Source organism: Pyrgilauda ruficollis, unplaced genomic scaffold (assembly GCF_017590135.1).
Source record: "Pyrgilauda ruficollis isolate IOZ18807 unplaced genomic scaffold, ASM1759013v1 scaffold5, whole genome shotgun sequence".
In the NCBI taxonomy this organism is placed as follows: Eukaryota; Metazoa; Chordata; class Aves; order Passeriformes; family Passeridae; genus Pyrgilauda; species Pyrgilauda ruficollis.
Window position 1 is genome coordinate 4,801,235 of NW_024526599.1, and position 22,113 is coordinate 4,823,347.

A 22,113-nucleotide genomic window follows, 5' to 3' on the forward strand; every position below is an offset into this window, starting at 1 on the left:
TGCTTCTCCTTTGAGTGTCTGACAAAACAAGTGTTTCTGTCCTTGGTGATCTTACCTTGATGTTTATTCTTTTGGACAGGTCATCCATCAGTAGATGTGTATGTCATGCATTCTGGAAACAGCCTGGTGCATATACAGGTAATCGTGAGCTTCAGGAAGTCATAATTCAGGGTGGTGAATTTGATTAGGGAATTTGCTTTCTCTAATAGCAGATTGATTTTGCTGGTGGCAAATGTCACACTTCTAAGCTTTTAAAATGTGCCCAAATGTCTAATAGATCCTTGAGATGACATGTTGTAGTTCAGTGATGGATTTTTTTTTTTAATACATAAGAGCTGTTAACTCGAATAAAAATTCATGTGTTGATTTAGAAGATACGAGAAAATGGCAGATGGTGGCATGCAAATTTGACAAGAAGATAGACTAATACAGGAGCTGCAACAGTAATAAGGGTAGTACTGATATAAAAATAATTTGTCTTGTCCTCTTGCAGGAAATACAGCAGTTGTCACAAAAAGACACATCAGCTGTGGAGTTTGAGCCAGTACTGCTATCCTCATCATCTACTAACTTCACAAAAGTTGCTTCTATTTCTTGTAAAGGTACAGGTTACACATACATGGAGATAATATGATTAAATAGGATTTGATTGCTGAAAAAAGAGTAGTTTTTTTCAGCAGAGACCGTGAAGAGTAGTTTTTTTCAGCAGAGACCCTGAAAGATCTCAAAATCAACTTGTCTAGACTTTATTGAGAAAGAGGATGAATTCTTTTTGCTAATAGTTTCCACCCTTTTTGTGAATATGTGGTTCTTCTTATGCTGGTTGAAGGCTCTAAGCTATACATACTTGAAAACAGGGAAAAAAATAGTTGCTAAAATATTAGCTGATTTTACAATAAGCATAGTTATTGAATATGCTTTTTCAACATCCTTTTATAGTTTATGGGTTTTTTTCTGTTTTGAATATGTTTTCTAAAAGGCTATTGTGCTTGGGTGGTCATTTTCTATGACATTGCTTGGCAGGACCATTGAAGAGGCTTGCCTGAAACCAGACGTGTTTGTGGAAGAGCAGAGATTGGCATTTAAGCATTCCTGACTCCAGCCTGCTTCCTGTTCTGACCACTAGACTGCAGTGTACAGACTTTAAACATTAATGAAACAGGCTGGTTTCATAACGACATTGAGATGTGTTTTTCCTACAGAAAACATGGATGAATAATAAGAAGAAAGGGACTATTATGTTAAGTGATTCTCTTTTTCAGAGCAGTTTTTCTTTTGATAAAAGGAGACAGCGTGCTCTGATTAGTAAGAATGCTGTGCCAATGACAGGTGGTTAAAATTGGTTGGGTTGTTCTTCACAGCCTCATTGTGTGTGTATTTTAAAGGTGTTTAGCATTCATGAATACTCCTTAAGGCAAAGTTTGAAACCTCTGAAAAGATTGAGTCTTAGGACTCAAACAATTAGATACTTTACTCACCTGTGTGAGATTGCACCAGCAAAGGTTCCCCTTTTTAGTGTTCTTGCAAATCTTCCTATGAAAATAATTTTGGATATGCTTCTGACTGATGTATTCCATGTGTCTTCTCTTTCCCAGCTGCATCCTGTGACAGTGAAAGTCTTTACTCTGACAACAAGAACTATCTTTTGAAAGGCACTACAATACTCAAAGCCTGTCTTTTCTGTCCCGTGATGGAAGGGTAGGTTGACAGTGGATTTTTGTTTGTTTGTTAACTTTCACTGTTACTATAATGAAAATGCTGTACCTTACTTTTAAGAGATGAAGTTATCTTCCTTTGTCACTCTATGATTCCAAGGTCAGTGAAGAGGCTTCTTCCTATTGTTGCTGTGTCATTTGCCAAAATGGACCTGTCGTATTTAAAGCAATAATTCTGTATTTTGTCCCAAGAAGAATTTTAGGAGCCAGTAAAAAATGTGCTTTAGCAGCTCACATTATATAAATGTTGCTTAGTCTGTGGTAACATTTCCAGCGCCCTTGTTAATGCAGCACAGAAGCTGGATAGTCTTAGAAAAAATGTGAACTCTTCTCTTGTTTCTGTCATCTTTTGCCAATTTCATCCAGCCTGCTGTATCACAAAAGAATAGGCAATGTTGTACTACAGCAAAACAAGAGGGGTAGATACTTTGCCTGTCTCTTTTACATGGTTCTTGAGAATTTTTGCTCTCATATATAATTATTGCCAAATAAATAATTTTATTCTTCTCTGAGAAAACTTAGAAGACCCTCATTGTACAAGAATGCTATGGTATCTTCTCTTGTATAGACCACTTGTTGTGTATTCAAGGACAATAGCAGGTGTATTTATATTTTTTAATGTGTTTACTTATAGGTATTTTGATGTAGATCCTTCTGCAGCACTGTTTCATATAGAACCACATCATAATACTTCAGGATATTGGTCCATATGGTTTACAAACAATTTTTACTTCAACATTGAATTGAATGAGGTCTTCATAGCCAGGGAAACAAAGAACATAGTCAAGGTAAGCTTTATCTCTTCTTTGTACAATGTTTTGTATATGATTTAAAGATATGGACTTTTGACATACAAAATAGGTTCTTTGAAGAACTCCGTGTTCTTAGAACTGGTTGGAATCAGTTAAAAATAAAGATTTAGGTACATCTGTAACTATTAGGTTACTGTCTCAAGAGGCATTATTCACTGTCCAGCTTACTTTTGTATTGTTTTATTGACAACTGTTCTTTCACTTGAGTTGCAGCTATAGATGCATCAAATTACAGACCATTGCTCTGTTCTCAGAATTCTTGAATGTGTTTGTTTGTGCTCTCTAGGATTCAGCATTTCTTCATAGTGGAAGCCTTTAGTGCATAGATGATCTTTAAAGCCAGAAATCTACTGGCACAACTGCTTGGTTCAAATCAGCCAAATCTGGTTTATGAATAAGCACATGATGTAGGCATCTAAATGGCTCTTCTTATGTTTTGATATTGAGATTTGCATAAGTTCACTGTATGGATCGGGTATGAGCACGTATGGCCATGTAGTAACAGCAAAAACACAAAGGACGAGAAAATTCGCGTTTTTCAAGGTACCACCTGCATCAGAAATGCTGTACCAATTTTAATTCAGCTGTCATTTGATTCTTTTCAGATTCTGAACTTCGCTGAACCTCTGACTCTATCTCCAGGCTGCTGGAATGTTTTTTCTTTGAAGCTCAGTGTGAAAGACACTGTAACGAATGTGCTCTCTAGTATTTGTGTGTCCACAAATGTGGGAGTGATGTTTGAAATACCTCTGCAGATATACTCGACTGTGTCCAAGGTATTGTGTTCAGCTGTGTGTGTTGAATTATTATTATGCACTGCAAACCCAACTGCAGCGGTGTCTCTCTCAGGCCAGAAATCTGTTCTTAGTCCTGAAACAAAAGCTCAGTACCAGACTACTCTGTTAGGCCATTCTGAAGATTGAGAGGTTAAGTCCCCAGAGCTGAACAACAATGGAATTATAGTTCTCTTGGCACTTAATTCTCTTAATTCAAAATTCTCTTATTTTACTCTATGAAATTATGCACTGAGAAACTGAAATTTGTTCTTTTGTCTTGTCATATTTTTGTTTTGCTTTTCCAGCAAGGAGATCTTAATTTTGAAGCAATTGCCCACTGTGATATTCAGTGCTACTTGGGAAAGTCTGATTCAGGTAGGCCTGTCTAAAGCTTTTTTTGGCATCTGACTGCACTTTTATTGTAGAAAATTCATTTTATATAGCAGGACTTGTAATGAGAATATTGAGATTGTTCATACAAGTACTTAGTTTTACATTTATTTAAAAACATCCACTTTTCTGGGAGTATATAAATGGCTGAGGGTACTGAGTACACGCTGCAGTATTTCAGACATCTAGTTCCGTAGCACATGCTAAGCTATTGTTCTGTCTTGAAACGTTTTTTTAAAAAAATTTAGTATTTAAGACTCTCCTATGAATTCTCATTGGTGTTGCCCTTTTCTTTCTTCTCACACGTTTTCGTGAGAGATGTTGAAGTAGAATGGTAAAACTGTCCACTAATTCAAAGTTATTAGAAAATGTGCATAACCTGGGCCCAGATCCTGGGAATTCTTTTATGAAAAACAAAACAACAACAACAAAAAACCAACAACAACACCCACAAAAAAACCCAAACAAACAAACAAAAATTTGACCAGTATATGCCTGTATCTAGAGTTAAACTTGAAGGCCTTCTCTTTACCTCTTTCCCACAGCAATAATTCCATTGATTTCAGAAAATATGGTTTATCAGGTTTATAAAACAGCTTCCTTAACACTGTATCATATAAAACAGAAAGAAGGGAACTGAAGAATCTGTCTCCAGATTCTGTAATGCTGGGAGCTGTTTTAAGTACCTGGCTGGCATTTACAAAACACAGCAATAGGTATAACATGGCATGATACTGCCTAAAGAATGTTGAACCTGTTAAAGGCTGCTTCAGAATAGTGGTTTTTACTCTCTGTACAGTGAGGAGTTTCAGAAGGCAGCTGGTATCATAGGCTTTAAATATTTGAGCCTCTCCTGGATATCTTTTCAAGATGACATTTCCTAAAATGTATCTTTGTGTGAGGATATGAGGTAGGCAGTAGTAAGTCAGTCGGATGTGAAAAGGAGAATTGAGGTAACATAGAGAAACATGTGACTTGAACACTTACTGAGACTCTTGCATGCTAAAGTCCATATCTTAGAAGCAAATGTTTGCTTTTTTGCTTTTTTTTTCATCTCAATGAAGGATTATGGCTGATACAACTGAATACTTGCTTACTTTTTCATTCTAATAATACATATAATGAGATCTGTACTTTCAGGTATTCTGCCTTCTGCTTTAGGATACTACTATTTGTTAAACAGAAATGTGTAATGCATTAGCCTGAAAATACTGATCTAAAGAAATTGTAGTTGGATTATTCCAATAATCACCAATCTCAATTCATTACTTTTAAACATTAAGGATTGTAAAATAAAGTACATGCACTTTCAAAATAAGTATTTTTTGTTTTCTTTCTAAAGAAGCTTGCTTTTCTAGCTACTTTCTACTGTGTGAAAATGCTTAAATCAATATGAGTATAACTTTCTAAAATGCACTAATCTTTAGACTGATGTAAAGCTTTGCAATTCATCTTAAGAAGAATTTGAGAAAATTATCAGCATCTAGAAAAGAAGCTGAAATGAAAAGACTGTTTTTGCCAAACTGGGAATTGTTATGCTCCCTGCTGTGCCATGCTACTATATTTTTGTTCCGCTATGTACCATATTATCTTGGTACTTTACTGCCATCAGTGGAGAGTACTTTGTAGACTACTGATGACATGGTTACTCTTCATTGGCATCTCATAGGAGTTGCAGCAGTAAAAAGGGTTTACTAAAGCATACACAAACTGTGCAATGCCCATTTTTGCATGTACAGTTACTTTGGTATTGCAGATGTACTTCTTTAAACAAATCTGATGTGGAAAATAATATATATACCCATATATGCATATTCTCACTTTGAAGGGGAAAAGTGGGTTGCCTTTTTTGTTTTGGGTTTGATACTGATTGCTGATTACTCATGTTCAAAAGTAGATTGATGGAAGGAGCAAATATTATCTCTGCAAAATCTGAAAAATCTATTATCCTTTCAGCAAATCTGCTTTGGCAGAAGAGTCTCTCTCTGGACAATTCTGCCTGGGACGTGGATTCTGAGCTTGCAAGTGACCTTTATGAAAGATGGCAAAAAATAAGACGTGGGGAAGCATGCAGGTCTGTACAGAATCTGTTGAGGTTCTTAATTTAAGCCAGTACAGTGTTGTAAAAAAGAATATTTATGTTCTGAAGTATTCTTAATTAGAACAAAACATTCTGAACCATTTTCTACACGTAAGTTAGTTCTCTTGAAGCACATGGCGTTTCAGAGCACCCCAGACACCCCCAGCTTTCATTTCAAGGCACTGCCAGCCACAAGTAAGCTTTTCAGCCTAGAATGCAAATAATATTCTGACTATAGTTATCTCACCAGGGCTACCTGGCATGAAAGCAGTCCCAGCATGTTTTACCAGCTCATTTATGGAGTTGCATGAGTCCTTTATCATCAGGTTGCATAGCAGTCTTCTCAGTGTCTTCGAATGGCTTTCAAGGTTTTTTGTCTCTGGCCTACATACATAGAAGTTAGCTGTTAAGCTACAGCTTTATGGACTTTATTTTGTAGAGACTGTTTCCAAGGAAAAATAAGTTGATGCAGTTACAGGTCCTAGCAAATCATCTTGTTGTTGTTGTTCTTTGTTTGAAAGGAAAAAAAAGAAACTAATTAAGTTTTCTGCTTTTGGCCATAAAGCAGGAGAAGTATTTTAGGATCGGCTCGCTTTACTCAGCAGAAGAACTCTGAAGAGGAATCCTTTGCCTTTTTCTTGCCACGGTTGACTACAGAGCCTGGCCTTACACTCAACTTTAATGCCACAGCTGTTAAAAGTAGTATGGTGAGGATGGTTGTTACTACACTTTTTTCTGAGTTGTTTGTTTAGCTTGTTTAAATAACAAAGTCTGTGGTTAATATTTGGTGCTGCTTACATTTTCATATTGCTTATGAACTGGTGTTTTGATCTCAGTTAAGACACTAAATTTCTATCCTTTGGCTCTTTGATAAGTTTTCTAGCTTCCTAGTTGTAATGCTTTAGTACAAGGAGAGGAGTAAAGCAGTGTAGGTTTTAACCAACAATTTTTTGTAGTTGTTAAACTTTCCTTGCTTTCATTCTATAAGTTACATGCTTGTGGTAAAATAATTGAACATGGGACTAGGGATAGGGTGTGTTGTCATTAGTGATGCATGGAAGGCTGTACAGGATGGCCTTCCTCATTCCACTGTCTTGTCTAACAGAAGTGTGTAAAACATTTATGAGAGATACAACACTTGCAGAGCAATGTATCTTCCAGCCACACTGACAGTTATTTCTTTCTTGTTTGTCAGATTTAGGTCTCTACTAACCTAGCCTAGGCCAGAACCAGTCATATGGAAATAGTTTTCATATGCACATATTGTGTATTACCTTAATATTCCATTTGTCCAATTTACTTGTTAGTCATTACAGACATTTTTATAACCTGCTTGCATTCAGACTTCTAAGAAGGGGTAGCACCTTACTAACTTCACTTTCTTCTGTGCAAGAGCTTTGTTCACATCTGTCTTCATAAATCAAAATCCAAATGAAAGGGTTTTTGGGGGAGTGGGGGTGGTGTATGTTTTCATACACGTGGTTCAAAATGCACTCTTAGCTGATTTTGCAAATTCTGACATTGTGGTGACATGTCCTGCTGTTACATGCAGTCATGTGCATGTATGATTATACTGCATTGACACAGAAGCCAGATTGAAGTCCCTTGAAAATGCAGATTGTATTGTCAGTGCTGAATTATTTTACCAACCAGTTCTCAAATATGTAGTTTTTAACTCTTTCTTTTCCCCTCCAAACTATTTAGGTAAAATATTTCGTACTAAGAAACCCTTCATCCTTCCCAGTTACGTTGCAGCTTCTGCCTCTTTCTTACTACCCTGATCCCCAAGCTTCACTGAGTCTGCTGAACAAATGGTAATAACTATCTCAGGATACTGTTTTCCCTTTTAAAACATCTTATTTGCTATGCCTTATCATTGTTACTTATTGAATTTTATTTAGTTTTTCAAAGTGTAACTTAGATGGGGGCTATGTTCTGACCCATTTTGGAAGACAGAGCCATGTTTGGGGCAGCTCTCTGTATGGTGCATGCCTTTAATACAAATTAAACATGTTTTAAGCAAGTTTGTGTCTGTCAGATATATATTACAGTTGTTCACCTTCTAGTATCTGAGGCTTAGTGCAAGCTGACCAGGTGAGGTGAACAGCTTACAGAGCTGGGCTTGTGCATCTCCTCACAGTGCTAGCTGGTAACTATAGAGTCTGTAGACAGATCAGTGAAAAGAAGGTATCTCAACCATCCCACCAGGAAGAGTTTTCTAACATAATAACTCTGGTCAAAGAGGAAACAGGAACCGGGAAGAAAAATGCAGGTTCAGAGGAAGCAACCTCAGCATAAACGTTTAGGGTCAGCTAAGTAAATGTTTCTGCATTGTTTTAGACTTTGTTTAAGATTTGAGATGATCTAATGAGAAATCTAGAGGAGAGTTAGATTAGTAATAAAGGGACCTGGTGAGTGAGCTGAAGTTCACTAAAATAAGCCCTGTCACACTTGTCTTTGAAAAAATGTTATAGTTGGTAGGACTGTGTGGTTAGAGATGATGGGATTACTCCTGTGCTTAGGTGTAATTGCTTATTTGGGGTCCCAGTCCCCAAATTGCTTGTAATTGCTTCCTTAACCTCATTCCTTTACATAGGTACATGCATGTGCATATATATGTCTGTGTATATATATGCACATTAATAACTGCATCTGTTTGCATACTAAATATGGTTTTCACATAGACTCTTTCTAGTGGTTTGCAATTACATTTTCTCTGTATTTGCACACTTTTGTTTCTGCAGATCTTTTAAGTTCACCAGAAATCACATCCATTAACTGGTTCTTTTTAAGCTAATGTCGTAGACAGTTATGACAAGTGAGTTTTCAGTTCAGTGGCTGGAGGTCCATTCGTCTATAATCTACATTTTACGTGTTGGTTTTCTTATGTCAGTTTTTCATACCTAATGTCAAATGATTATAATTTGCATTTGGACAAACAAATCAATGGCTTTAGGTGACTTTGATTTGCAAATTATGTGATGGAAAATAGGAATTTATCCCAAATAAATCATGAGCGGAAAGAGGGATATTTGAATAAATTATATGAGATTTAATGATTAATTCTTAACAGTTATGCAGGCAGAAGGAGCTTTGGGGAATTTGTGTTTGTGTGGCTTAGAAATTCTATTTCTTGACTGTTATCATTTACAATATTCTGCCCTGACAGACCTAAAATGTCCAGCCATTTGACTGTTTTCCAAATGTGTGGAATCCACATAAAACTGATTTGCAGTGTATTCTGTTGAAATGCAGACCCACATTTCCACCATATTTCACACTGCCAAAATGCAATTGTAAAAGTAGTCTCCATTTAAGAATAGATGCCAGCATGTAAAAATAATGCACTTCTGACAGGCTGGGTTTCAAGTGCTTAACTTTTTGTTTTGGTTTATTTAGGTTCGGCATAAATGAGCAAGCTATTAATTTCACAACCACCGAATTCAGGCTAATGGATGAATGTTCTCACAGGGTAAGATGGCTAATTTTGGTAGAAGTGGTCTGACACACTAGAGAAGGATTTTTCTAGCTATGCTACTTCTGGGTTCTTCCCAAGTGCAATTAAAGCAGTTCCACAGTATTTTCTTGATTCTTTGTAAGGTTTGTATCTTTGCAGTTAATTATTTTCAGGCTTTGAGTCAGTTTTGAATACAGCTGTAGGGAGGAAGTGCATGCATGCCTGCAAGTGTGTGGATGTGTTGTTGGGACTTCACCCTTGGCTCCAGGCTGACCATGAAGTGTCAGGCTGTGGAGTCGGTGATGTCAGGAGCAAGCTGGTTGTCCTCTCAGCAGAAGGAAGCAGTGTTGGGTGGTTCAGGGGAGGAGGAGCAGGGATTTCTACATATCAGCTTCATGCCATTGCAACTTCTGGATTCAGGTTTGGAATGTCGTGGTTCTCTCTGGTTCCCATTGCCTAATTTTTGCTTGAGTGGGTTAACACTTGACCATGGCACACCAGTGCTGAGCTGTGCTTAAACCCTGAGATGTTGTGTGTGGATGACAGAGAAAATGCTGTATCAGGGATGCTGGCACATTCTGGTTGACCAGAGTACTATCCAGAATATGCAAAGAATTTCTTCTTAAGGCTTCTGGTTTGTACAAAAGCCCAGAATTAATGTATTTTCCTTGCTGTTTGGACATGCTGCAGCTTCATCTTTAATGTCCTGTGTAGATACATGTTTCTGCACATATGCTTTAAGATCTTCATGAAATATTTGTACCTTGTAAAAAGAAAAGAGTATGTTTGCTACAGTAATCAAAGCTGACCTTTCCTTTCTGGCAACAGTTGTAAAAGTTGTTGTAAAAGAGAGGAGACAGCAGTTCATAAATCCTAGCCTGTAGGCAGACTGAAAATGGGAAGGTAGGGGTAGGAGTGAGCTTCCACAGTCCCACACACCGTACTCTTGGCCAAATGGAAAAATAGCTGCGGATCTTCACATCAGAGTGTGCAATACATGCTTTTCATTAGGTTTGAAGAGCTAATAGGGAACATGCATGGTTAGGTAGCACATATGAGACAGATCTTGCCTTGTTAACAAAATCAATAGCTGTTAATATTTAGATTTTTGCATTTGTCATCATTTCCCTAGTCAGTTTATGTGCAGTGAATCATTAGGCTCATCTTTGTAGGGAGTGACATGGGGAAGTTTGCAAATGCCATACATGGCTTGCTTTTAATAAATACTGACTATTAAATGCAGGTTCTGATAGTTTTTATGTGTTATTTTTCATAAAAAAGACTAAGAATAAAAACATTTTGAACTGAAAAAGATCAGAAAAGCTGTTAGTACAACACCCATAAACTGAGAAACCAAGTGAGAGCCCATTTTGGAATCATTATGGTTTTTTTGACTGCTATAGGTATCTTTCTTACCCCTTTCTAAGAGGGGACCCCAGTTCTAGAAGAGCAAGTTATAGGGCTATTTTCGTTTTTCGAAGGCAGAAAGAATAAACAACAGTATTAAAAAAAAATTTACATTATTTCCAGACTAAGTGAACTTCTGGTAGTTCTGGTTTTCAATTAATATAGTTGAGAATTCTCTTTGGCTTCTTTCCAGTGACTCAAATGATCAGCATATTTACCAGCAGTCCCTTTCTCACTTCAATCAAGTTGTAAGTCATGCACTGAGGGTATAATGGTTGCCACATTTTCCTGTGCAATCAGTACACTTCAGTTCTTGTGTTGTGAAGGGTTTCAGGATTCCTTGAATATGAAAGACACTATATAATTTCTTTTCCATCTGAGCAAATAAAAGCTGTTTTAAATAATGAAGTAATACATTCCTCATAATAAGTGCAGTAATATGAACTTTTGCTCAAATAAACAATCTTATCTGATGTTTTATGTTGTCAAAAGGAAAGACTTTGGTATAGCAAGTTAGTTAGCAGTTTCTGCACCTTGCCAAAAATATTCTATGTGGTGCTAAGTGGTGGTACAGTGCTTTCTTTATTAACATCTTCAAACACACATGTTTTCTGTGAGTAAGAAGTGCATCTTTTATTTAACAGAATGCACATCAAGAGGACCTCATCAGCAAGAAATGCAGTTCTGAGATGCTTTGTTTAAGTTTACAGCCACTGGAAACCAGAAAAGTTGGTGTAATTTTTACACCTATTGACTACAAAAGAGTAGCTTCCATTATCTTAATCAGGTAAGCCAAATTTTAATTGTAAGTGAGAATCAAGCAGCTCAATGTAAAAATGAATTTGCAAAGTCCTGGCACATAGACAAATGGTCAAAATTTGAAAGTCAGAATACCTCTGGTTTAATAAAAATTGCTTAGAGTGTGTTTGTGCCTTATGTCTCAGTCGTTCATTTTCTTGATATGTGGTCAGAGGGTTATAAGATGCATGTGACTCTACTGAGGCAATTTTGAGTTAAAAGAGAAACACGTTGCATGGCTTTGCTCTTTTCAACCTGACTTAACAATGATTGGAGTTACGGATCCAGTGAGTCTTTTATGCAGCCAAACTGTGGTTACCTTTGTAGGAAAAGGGAGTTTATTGAATGAAGAAGCAATCATTTTTACTAGGTGGCACAGTTGTTATCTAGTGGCACTGGTCACTAAACTTGCTCCTTCATTCTGTGAAATCCACTAGTGGCTGGCTCTGGAGTAATCCTGTCTCTGTTTAGTGAAACCTCTCTAGGTTTTGCCACTGATTCTGTTACTGAAACACTCATCATCTTGGTTTGGCACCTAGAGAGCAAAGCCATGATTTTGCAAACTTAATTTGTGCTTTAGTGGCTGATTGCTTGATTTTTATTTTATGGCAGAAACAACTTAACTGTTCTGGATGTGGTCAATGTAGAAGGCTTTGGAGCCAAAGAATTGCTTAAAGTAGGGGGAAGACTCCCTGGTGCAGGAGGATCCCTTCGATTTAAGGTGCCAGAAGCAACACTAATGGACTGCAGACGACGTGAGTAAGGAGACACAGGTCTCTGGTTGTGCAGCTGGCTGCTTTGCTCTGCACTGGAACTGATACAGAAAGCTAATATTACATAAACAGAATGGTAAAAGCTGAAGAGCTTGGCCATGAGAAGTGTAGATTCTATTTTGTCAAAACTCTGACTGAAAACAGTTAAAAGTTTCAGAAATACACTATTGCAGAATAGTCTGTATTAGATCTTGGTCACTTATGGGGTTTTTTTATTCAGTTGTAAGTAAAAATAGCAATTTATTTATGAATGTAAGAAAATAATTTTATGCACTGTAAATTAATTGCTCTCTTTTTTTCCTTTAAGAACTGAAAGACAGCAAGCAAATTCTATCCATTACGAAGAACTTCAAAGTAGAGAATATTGGACCTCTTCCTATAACAATTTCATCAATGAAAATTAATGGTTACAGTTGCCAAGGATATGGATTTGAAGTGTTAGACTGTCGGGAATTTTTCCTAGCTCAAAACTCATCACGAGAAATCAGCATTGTGTAAGCACTGACAAATTTGTTGACAAAATAACTGAAGTGGAAATTTGAAATAATTAATTTCAGAAACAGACACTCCAATGGAATACCACACACAAAATTTTGAATAGAAATTTAGTGTTATCCTGAGGGAAATAGAAAAACCAGAACACTGGTTCTTTATATGACCCATTATTTTTAAAAAGCAGCATACATGCTTTTATCAGTGCATTATGAAATAATAAATTAAAACAAAAGAGTTGCCACAATTTTTTATTCTCTTGTTATTCTCTAAGCTTGTTCCAAGTAGCCTGACCACAATCTAGTCGTGTTTTCCCAACATTGTATGTAGTCTAAAACTGATTCTTTTTAAATGATTCTTGAGTGAAAGATACTGTGACTTAAGTAAAAGTAAAGTTAATGTTACTATATTAAAGTAATTGTGGTTTCCCATACAACAAATTTCACCTCTTCTGATTGGAAAGGCAAGTTATACCTTCTAGCAATCAAGTAGAATACTGAGATGGGTCAGGAAAGTGGAAGAAGAGACAAATCTGATTTCTTCTGCTTTCTGTATCTTTCCAGCTTTGCACCCTAGTACCTGGGCCTTTCTGAAATCAGGCTGGACAGCTGTGCTTTTGTTGATCAACCTGAGTTGATTATGTGTATTTCCTTGATAAAAGGAAAACCTTTCCCAGTAGTAAGAATATTGTGAAGAGTCACAATAAACCCAGATATTTTTCCAATTCAAGATGACCTAATGCCACCTGCACAGTTTAAGCAGATAGTGGACACTTTATTTAACTGTGCTTTAAAAAGTATTATTAAATAATATTTCAGATAACTAAACTGTTGTTTTTAGATTAATAACTTTGTAATTAATATTAATAATGAGGCAATAGTTTAGTAATTTTAAGAATACTATTAAATTATTGGTAAATATTAATTTATATTTATTATTGTTGTTGTTGTTGCTGTTGTTATGATATTATTTGTATTTTTGTTATCTGTGTGACTTCAGAAAAAATTCAGCCCTTCAGTTAAAAAGTAACACCACCTCTGTTTTTCCTGACAGATTCACTCCTGACTTTACGTCTTCGTGGGTGATTCGTGAGCTCACACTGGTGACTGCTGCTGATTTGGAGTTCCACTTCACGCTCAACGTGACTCTCCCTCACCACCTGTTACCGCTGTGTGCGGATGTGGTGCCAGGACCCAGCTGGGAAGAGTCTTTCTGGAGGCTCACTGTCCTCTTTGTAAGGTAAGGCTTTCCTACAGCCCCCCAGAGCTCCTACAAGATGCAGTGCATGTGAATGTCATGGTGATAACACTCGTGTGCTGATGCATCCCTAACTGAGATTTCCGTGCACACTGTGCTGCTTGCATGGTTTGGACACTGGAAACAGTCAGAACATGAAGTAACAGCAGTGACCACTTTGCCTGGTTCTAAATGCAACAGAAGAAGACTACAGGGATCTGAAAAAACAGGAATTTTTCATTCTGTTTTCCTGCTAACAAAATTTACATTGCATGATTGAGAAGGTGGTTTGATGAATTAGAAAGATTTTTGTTTTGATCTGTATATGCTTCATGCAATTAATGCACCATGGGCAGAGAGGATATTTTGCATCTACATTTTTAGTTCAGAAGTATGATGGCATTTATAGCTCATTTTATTCCATCATTTTCTCTCGGAAAAGAAAGACCGTATTTAATAAATACCTAAATAATGATGATGACTGTCATAAATGAACAGCAGGCTGATAGGTCATATTATGATATGATGTAAGACTACAACACAGTTACTTCTAAATTGCCTTCAAGTATTATCTCTTAGAATGAACTTTTTCTTTATTCTAGTTTTTTTCTTTTAAAGTTCATGACTGAGATACTTTATCGAGCTAATAACTGGTAAGGTCTATAAGGAAAAAAAGGAAAACAAAATACTATTACAACTATAATTTTTAAGGCTGTATTTTGAGTTTTTGTCTGTTTTTTTACTTAGAATTTACTGAAAAAAATATTTGAGAAGTGTATCTTGTTAGAAGCTTTTTAACTCTTTCACTGAATATTCCTGAAAGTTGTAGACACCAATATCTATTGTTTTGTTTGGCAGTTTGTCCCTGCTTGGAGTGATTCTGATAGCCTTCCAGCAAGCCCAGTATATTCTAGCAGAGTTCATGAAATCAAGACAGAGACCAAATCCTAGTGCTTCACCACAGCAGAACAGCAACTCCGTTGACGTAATCAGCTCTGATTCCTACAAGTAAAAATACTTTTTTTTTTATTTTCTTCTTTTCTACCCTGTTTATTGTGGAGTGGTGCTTTCTGTCTTATTCTTACTGATATTGTTGTATGCTGGTTTAAAGGAGACAGTGTTCCAAGCAGCCTTTTTTAGAGAGCTTCCACCTCACACCAGGAGGAATGGAGGAACTCAGGGGTTTATTAATCTTGAATATTGCCAGTAATACACAAGGTAAAAATTGTGTGATGAAAGTAAAGGATACACCAGGTGTGGCAGCCATGGAAAGAACGGAAAACACATTGATGGTTCTCAATCTGACCCTCTTGAGTGGTCAGTCAGACACTTATTCAATGAAGCATATAAGTGTGTTGGAAGTCTGAGCAAATACTTAGAGTGTTGCTCAATTCTCAATAAAATCAGAATTTGCTTAGCTGATATGGTAAATTAAAGACCTAAAGCAATTTGATGGCTTGTGAATATGCCCCCCTTTCTTTTCTTACAACAATATCTCATAAAATAATTCATGATGACTTTCTAAAGAAAAACAAATCCCTTTTTTTTTTTTTTTTTTTCCTCCAGAGGAAGCTGCAAGACATTTATGGATTCCTATAGTTCCTCAGATAAAGGTAAAGGGAAGGGATTCCTGTCTGTAGGCCCTTCTTCCAGCCGAAGTCAGAGTGCAGCAAAGAGAAGTCCTGCGACCTACAGCCACTCTCAGAAGAAACACAAATGTTCAGTTTACTACAGTAAGCAGAAACCAAACACAGCAGCTGGCAGTGCCATTGCAGCTGCTGATGAGAAACAGAATCAGATTGCAGAGAACCAAATCTCAGCACCAAAAGAGGACATTTGCACTGATGTTGTCAGTGAGAACTGGGTAACTCTGAAATATGCAAATGGCATAAATGTTAACAAGAATTTAACTCTTCCAGAAGACTTTCTGGGTAAAGAAGAAAGTACACTGAAAAATACAGTTCTCATTAAAAATACTTCTTCAGAGTGTGATCTGAAGGAAGATCTTCAAACGTGTATGTTTCCTAAGGAAACTAACCTTAAAACTTCAGAAAATCTAGCTGAGCTCAAAGAACAGGAGTTCTGTTCTGTGAAGATGTCCAAGAAGCTACCTGAAAGTCACTTGTCCAGAAATTCACCTCAACAACAGCCAGAACTGCAAGAAATAAGGAAAATTAGTGGTAATTTTTTCTCAAATTCTATCAGTCTAAATTACTAAGTGAAATCTTCTGATCAGTTTACTGTGATCCGAGTTTTGTCTTTTGCACAGGACAAGGGAATGTGTTTCTTATGTGTTCACTGTGATTTGTCTGTTTACATTCCTGAGGAAGCAGCTTACATTTAAAGTTGTTTTATAAATCATAAATTTGCTTGGTTTACAAATTTCAAGCTTGTTGCCATAGCATTTTAACTGCTAAAATAATTGATGTCATAGATATGCTTATCAGACACAAATTGCCCTTGTCAGATATTCAGAAGGATCCCAGTTTGCTATTTTCAGGTCCACTGAAAATATGGTGCTTGAATCACCAAGCAAACACATTCGGAAGCAGATACTCAGAACTCTTCAGATAACACCACCCAAAATAAGAAAAACCTGACATCAGGATAATGTGAACTTATATTGTGTAGGAATCTGCAAATTAGTGTTTCCCATAGTCATTGCATAGCTGTATTTTTTCTTGTTTTTCTTTTTTTGAAATTGTGGGGCTAAGCTGCCTGGGAAGTCTTACCTCTTAGCTGCACAATTCAAAATTTTAAGAACAACAGAAGAACACCTGGGAGAAATCAAAAGCGGGATAAGAGAATGTATCCTCTGGAAGCTTGGCTTTACTGAGGCACTTGGCAAAGTAATTGAATGGTGAAAACTGGCCTTTGCTGTAGCTGTGGCAGTTTCTTTAGGAGTGAGCCATTAGAGAGGAATTTCAGGCCCTGTGGTCTTGTGTGGTTGCTGCCACAGGCTCATTGCTTCTTGTGTTGTTACCTGTGAGCGATAGCAGGTACAAGTGTGCAATCTCAGGTGAAGGCAAGATATTTTCACTCATTCTTACAAGGTATTTTGAGATTCTTCATATGCTCCTAAAATGCACTGTTGCTTATTCTTTGCTTTGAATTAGGAGATCATCCAGTGTATTCAGTAGTAAAGCACTAAAGGTAATCTCCCTTGTTGTCTGTTAGCAGTTGTGGTTCTCTGCACTATCAGGCATGTGATATTTCTGTGTTTCAAGACATATAGTAGGATATGTTGGGTCTAAAAAGTACCACGTTGCAGTGTTTGTATCTTGATTATAGTTACAGACCTGGTTTTGTGCAAACAGGGAGCTCAGGACCTTGGGTACTCACTTTTGTATACTTGAGAGCAACAGAGCATTCTTTAGAGCTCTGACAGTCTCCCTTCACTGGTGCTGATTGATTCACACGTGCTCCTTTTGCAGTCCACGTGGCTGCCTGCTCCAGAAAGGAGCCAGTATCTGACTCAGAGCTGGGATGTTGTAGTTGGCTGGCAGGAAACTGTAAAAATGTCTGGGCGTGCCTTTCCCACTTGACAATGCCAGTTCAGTTTAGTAAGTGATGACATTTCTCACGCAGAGCAGCTGAGAGTCTCAGTAGCAGATCATTGTGGATGTAGTGCAGGTCTCTGAGATACCTGGAACTGATCAGAGGCAAAGTTAATTCTGTCCTGGCCCAGGCAAAGGAATGTGACCCAGCTGAGCAGCTCAGCTAGTTGTTGAGGCAGGCTTCCTCTTGAAGCTTTCATTTTTTGGACTCTTAGATCAAAATAATTTTGCTTCCTCACAAGCTTCTCAAGTAAAAGAACTTCTAGTGTGGAACCCATGCTAAAGAAAGGATGACTTCCCTTTGTCTTCATAGTGAGTGCAGAGGACACTTCAGAGGCGTCAAGCACCAAGTAAAGGCTGTCCTTCCTCCCCACTCAGCTTGCAGGGTTTTTTTCTCTTTGTTTTTTAACCCAGTGTTCTCTAGCTTCAAATTCTGCCTTACAGATCCATGGCTGAGCCCCAGGTAGCTCAAATTCAGATGAGATGAGCAGGACTTGTGTAATCTATGCATGCACTGGGAGTGGTGTGCTCATGACCATGAACCAACACAAAGCTACTTTTTGCAACTGCTGTAAGAATTTTTACATTGCATTAGCTTTTGGTTTTAAAATATTCCAGTATCATCAGCCTAGACATTAGTCTCCTATGTTTTGGAAAGCAACACAAGGCTGTTTTTAAAGAAAGGTATGTGTTTATGACTGAGAGCCCCTTCTCTTCCCATGCAAACAGTTGTTATTGTTTAATTGTAGGGAATAGCCAGCAAGTGCCTCTCAGGAATGAAACAGAAAACTGTGACACTTCAAAAAAGCAGATCAACCTAAAGCCTTCCACAGAGAAAAAAATTAGTAAGGGACCCAAGGAAGAGACTCCATGCTGTTCAAAAGAGGAGATTACTTCTTCTGAGGTTTGTATTGTGATCTTTCTCCTTTTCAAATTTGAAATTATATTTTTATAGTTTACTTACATATATATATATACACATATAGGTATGTATGTGTATGTAGGGACTATTCTGTAGAGTCACAGATCTGAAATGCTGTAATTAAGGTGAATGCAGAAGAGTGCAGATGTGCTGTCCCACATCTGTTGTGTACTAATGCTGCTTTATGGAATGGTGAACAGTTTGGGTAAAAAACAAAACAGCCATATATATCACAGCCAGAGATTGTTACTGTCAGAGCAGGCACAAGCATACTGGAATCTAATGCCAGCTGTCAGCCATACTAATGATGTGGGAACATTCTCTGCAGGGGAGGTGGCATATTGGCCTTCACTTGCAGACCTGATCTCCAAACCCAGGGCTGTGCATCAGAAACTTGCATTTGAGAGTACAGCAGGCAGAAGCCCTTTAGCAGATTGTGCAGTTGCTGAGAAGGACCATTCTTCACCCCTGGTTTCTGAGTATGATAAACACATCAGACTGTACCTTTGTTTCAGGCAGCATAAAACACTAAAAGAACTTCATAAGGCAATTAGTGAACCTGAGAATCTGGATTATGTTTGTATTCTGTCTACTGGCTATAAATCCCATGGCAAAATGGTGTAAGGAAGAATTGCTTACATTGCTTGGGGAATATGTGAGAAAAGACACGGTCCAGTCTTGCTTTGAGAACTGTTGTTACAAACTTCTTTGCCTGTGTGGCTGATGGTGCTCAGTTTGTTTCTTGCATTTTTTGAAATGACTGGTATTTGCTGGTAACTTACTCCATAATTTCCTCAGCTGTAATTCAAATGAATGCCTTCCCCCACTGCCCCCAGTTGCTGAGGAAAGGGAGGATTTATTGCTGCTGAACTTGCACACCAGCTGATCATAAATCTGGCAGATGTTTTTTGTTTTTAGCACATTGGGAATTTTATTGACTGCTTTACTTTTTCTCCCTCCATTTTTTTTTATTTCCCTGAAAGTCAGAGCTAGAGGCTGTGAAAGGGAAAATGCTAAGTTTGGGAATTCAGAAATTTCTCTCTCATCATCTCTTGCTGTCTTGATGGACAGTCTTGGAAAGGCTGGTTAAATTGATGGTGCTGGAAAGAGGATGTGCTATGGAAAACCACTAAATCATGAAGTAACAATGGGTCGGGTCATTTTGTCCAGAGAAATTTAGCTAGAAAAATCCAGTGGAGTTCATTGACTAAGTTAAGTTCATTTTATAATGTCTCAGCTTGTATTTTTGCCTTTAGCAAGAAGATGCATATAGGAAGAAGAAGCCTCAGGAGAAAAAAGAAGGAAATGTACCAAATATGAATTGGAATAGAAATAGAACATCTAGGAAAAATAAGAAGAAGAATGTAAATATATCCACAAGGTATGTATTGCCTCACCAAATCATGAAGAAACCCAGAGTTGCTGTAATGTTTCTGCAGGTTTTGCATAATACATTAGGCAGGATTGCTTTATCCATTTAAGTAAACACACATTAATCCTGGCCTGAGTATTTACTTTTAGGAATGTGCACTACTAAGTATCACCAGCAAAACAAAAAATTTTAAAATATTCCATTTAAAATGTTCCATCTACATGTAGATAGATGCAGCCCATTCTGCATAGCAGTGGTAGCTCTCTGTTAGAGTCTGGAACGTGCTGTATCTGAAATTTGGATGGTTAGCTTCCTTCCCCTTGTGTATTGTGTGGAGAAGTTCTAGTCATGTATTCTCTTCAATGAAAAAAGGAAAATAAAATTGTTGAAATGATTCCACCTTCAGGAGAGTCATCTGCTATACTGAGTTATGTTGTCCTCTACCAATTTTGGAAGAGAAATGTGTAGAAATGACAGAGTGGCTTGCATTTTGCTGTAATGATTAAAACAACTAGACCAGCACTAGATTGTAAGGAATATTGAATGAGCACTGTGGAAAGTTCCTTTTTCCCCCCCTGAGAATTGTTTTATATGTTTAAATGCAAACATGCATTTAATGCATTGTTTTAATGCATTTTAATGCCTTTTAAAGTCAGTTGTAAATTACTTTTAATTATTTTTAATATATTTTAAATTTAAGTTGTTTGGGTTATTAAAAACAAACTGCTTTTAGAATAGAAACACTTCTGAGGAGAAAAATCCTATTCCTTCCCCTCCCCTAGCCCTTTGAATTACGGTCACAATTGTACAAAGCCTTCACAGACTTAATTTTTATTATGAGTGCTTCTATTGAGGTCAGTGGACTTTAAAAGGAGATTGTAAATCTGAAAGAGCTGTTATAACTCATCATATACAAATTTCAGTTCATTTTGTGGGAAGTCAGTACATGTGTAAATCTTTGCTGGATGCACACCTTTGTAGATAGGAAGGATAAAAAATGAGCAGTGAAATACTGAAGTTTAGTGTCTGTTCCTTGAACCAATTCAGCAGTTGCTGCTTTCTGAGTTAAGATGGAACCGTTCCATTTCTGCAGAAATTTGACAGCTGACTTTTAATCATTTTTCCACAAAACTCTCTGATTATAATATTGGATCAGACATTTCATTTCACCTTTACTAGCAAAAAGTTAAGATTGCTTCAGATTGGGATTTTACTCTAGTTGCAATTGTACCAGTGAAATGAATGCAGGGCACGTTTTTCTTTGCATCTATGTCTTTGTACACTGCTAAACTGTGCTTATCACTGCAACATCTGATTGTCTTTCTGCCAAGTGCATTAGAAAATGGAATTTAATATGCACATGTTATTTTGCCTTTCCCCCTGAGAAGTAGTAGTCTGTGTGGTACAATATCGCGTTTTGGGAAAGGTTTTTTAGGTTTCTGTGAAGTTGGGGAATAAGACTGCCAAACCTACTGCTTCCCCCGCACTTTGCCTTGATAGCTGTGTGAGTTGAAGTGTTTAATGTCTGGAAAGGAAAAATGCAGATGAAATGTAAAATGCAAACATGTTTTTTTTTTGGGTATGGTTCTATTAGGGTCCCTGAGCAGAGTGAGTTGAAGCATATGTGCAGTGAATTTGAAAGGCCGGATCTGAGAGCGAATATTGGAATAAGAGCCTGGTGTCCTCAGAGTAACGGGGAAAATTGTAAAGCAGACCAAAAAGCTGGGAGCTTATCCATACAAGGAGAAACAGGTATGCAGTTTTAATTGTCTTAACATGGGGAAAGAAACACAATGTGAATTTTGTGGCAGTAGTGCATTCCTTACTTGAGAGACCTATGCTTTTCTTTTTTTTGAACCCTGACACAAAGATGGCAGGACTGGTATGACACAGTGCCTGAAATAATAGCTGCTCACTTCTGAAGGGCTCTGTGTGCTTCTCCATGGGGGTGGTTCATGATGCAAACCAGAACGTGAATCAGTCTGAAGCAATGATCTATCAGTTCTTGGTGAAGGAAAGACAGACTGGTAGTCTGGTTTTGTTTTCGAAAGAAAGCTTGGAGACCTGCTTCTTGCCTTTCCATCAGGATTTTAATAATCTGTTTTCCCTGACTCCAGGGAAGAGGAGATCCCTGAAAGTTATCTGAAGAAAGTTATCAATTTCTGTAGGATTGTCCTTATTATCTCCGATGATACAATAAGAAAAGAGGATCTTTCACTTATGAATTTATTACTTTCAACATTTTGTCATTGCTCTTCATGTACATGTTCCTACAGCCAGGATATGTGTCATGTTTGAAGTATTAAGTATATATTTCAAAGGACAG

The 22,113-nt window shown here is 37.3% G+C and overlaps 1 protein-coding gene across 8 annotated transcripts in view; it reads left to right on the forward strand.

Moving 5' to 3' along the window:
- Window positions 1-22,113, forward strand: part of TMEM131L (transmembrane 131 like) — a 79,568-nt gene that overhangs the window by 48,233 nt on the left and 9,222 nt on the right. For 6 of the 8 annotated variants that reach the window (XM_041479757.1, XM_041479759.1, XM_041479761.1 and 3 more), the window contains 19 exons: window positions 80-138; window positions 494-602; window positions 1,596-1,698; window positions 2,350-2,503; window positions 3,133-3,303; window positions 3,609-3,678; window positions 5,650-5,767; window positions 6,339-6,480; window positions 7,478-7,587; window positions 9,173-9,245; window positions 11,282-11,424; window positions 12,048-12,190; window positions 12,516-12,702; window positions 13,754-13,939; window positions 14,795-14,944; window positions 15,503-16,116; window positions 18,243-18,397; window positions 19,672-19,796; window positions 21,382-21,539. In XM_041479757.1, coding sequence (XP_041335691.1) covers window positions 80-138; window positions 494-602; window positions 1,596-1,698; window positions 2,350-2,503; window positions 3,133-3,303; window positions 3,609-3,678; window positions 5,650-5,767; window positions 6,339-6,480; window positions 7,478-7,587; window positions 9,173-9,245; window positions 11,282-11,424; window positions 12,048-12,190; window positions 12,516-12,702; window positions 13,754-13,939; window positions 14,795-14,944; window positions 15,503-16,116; window positions 18,243-18,397; window positions 19,672-19,796; window positions 21,382-21,539 — 2,970 coding nt within the window. The remainder of the gene's footprint in view (window positions 1-79; window positions 139-493; window positions 603-1,595; window positions 1,699-2,349; window positions 2,504-3,132; window positions 3,304-3,608; window positions 3,679-5,649; window positions 5,768-6,338; window positions 6,481-7,477; window positions 7,588-9,172; window positions 9,246-11,281; window positions 11,425-12,047; window positions 12,191-12,515; window positions 12,703-13,753; window positions 13,940-14,794; window positions 14,945-15,502; window positions 16,117-18,242; window positions 18,398-19,671; window positions 19,797-21,381; window positions 21,540-22,113) is intronic. The other 2 variants (XM_041479760.1, XM_041479765.1) reach the window with 1 other exon arrangement.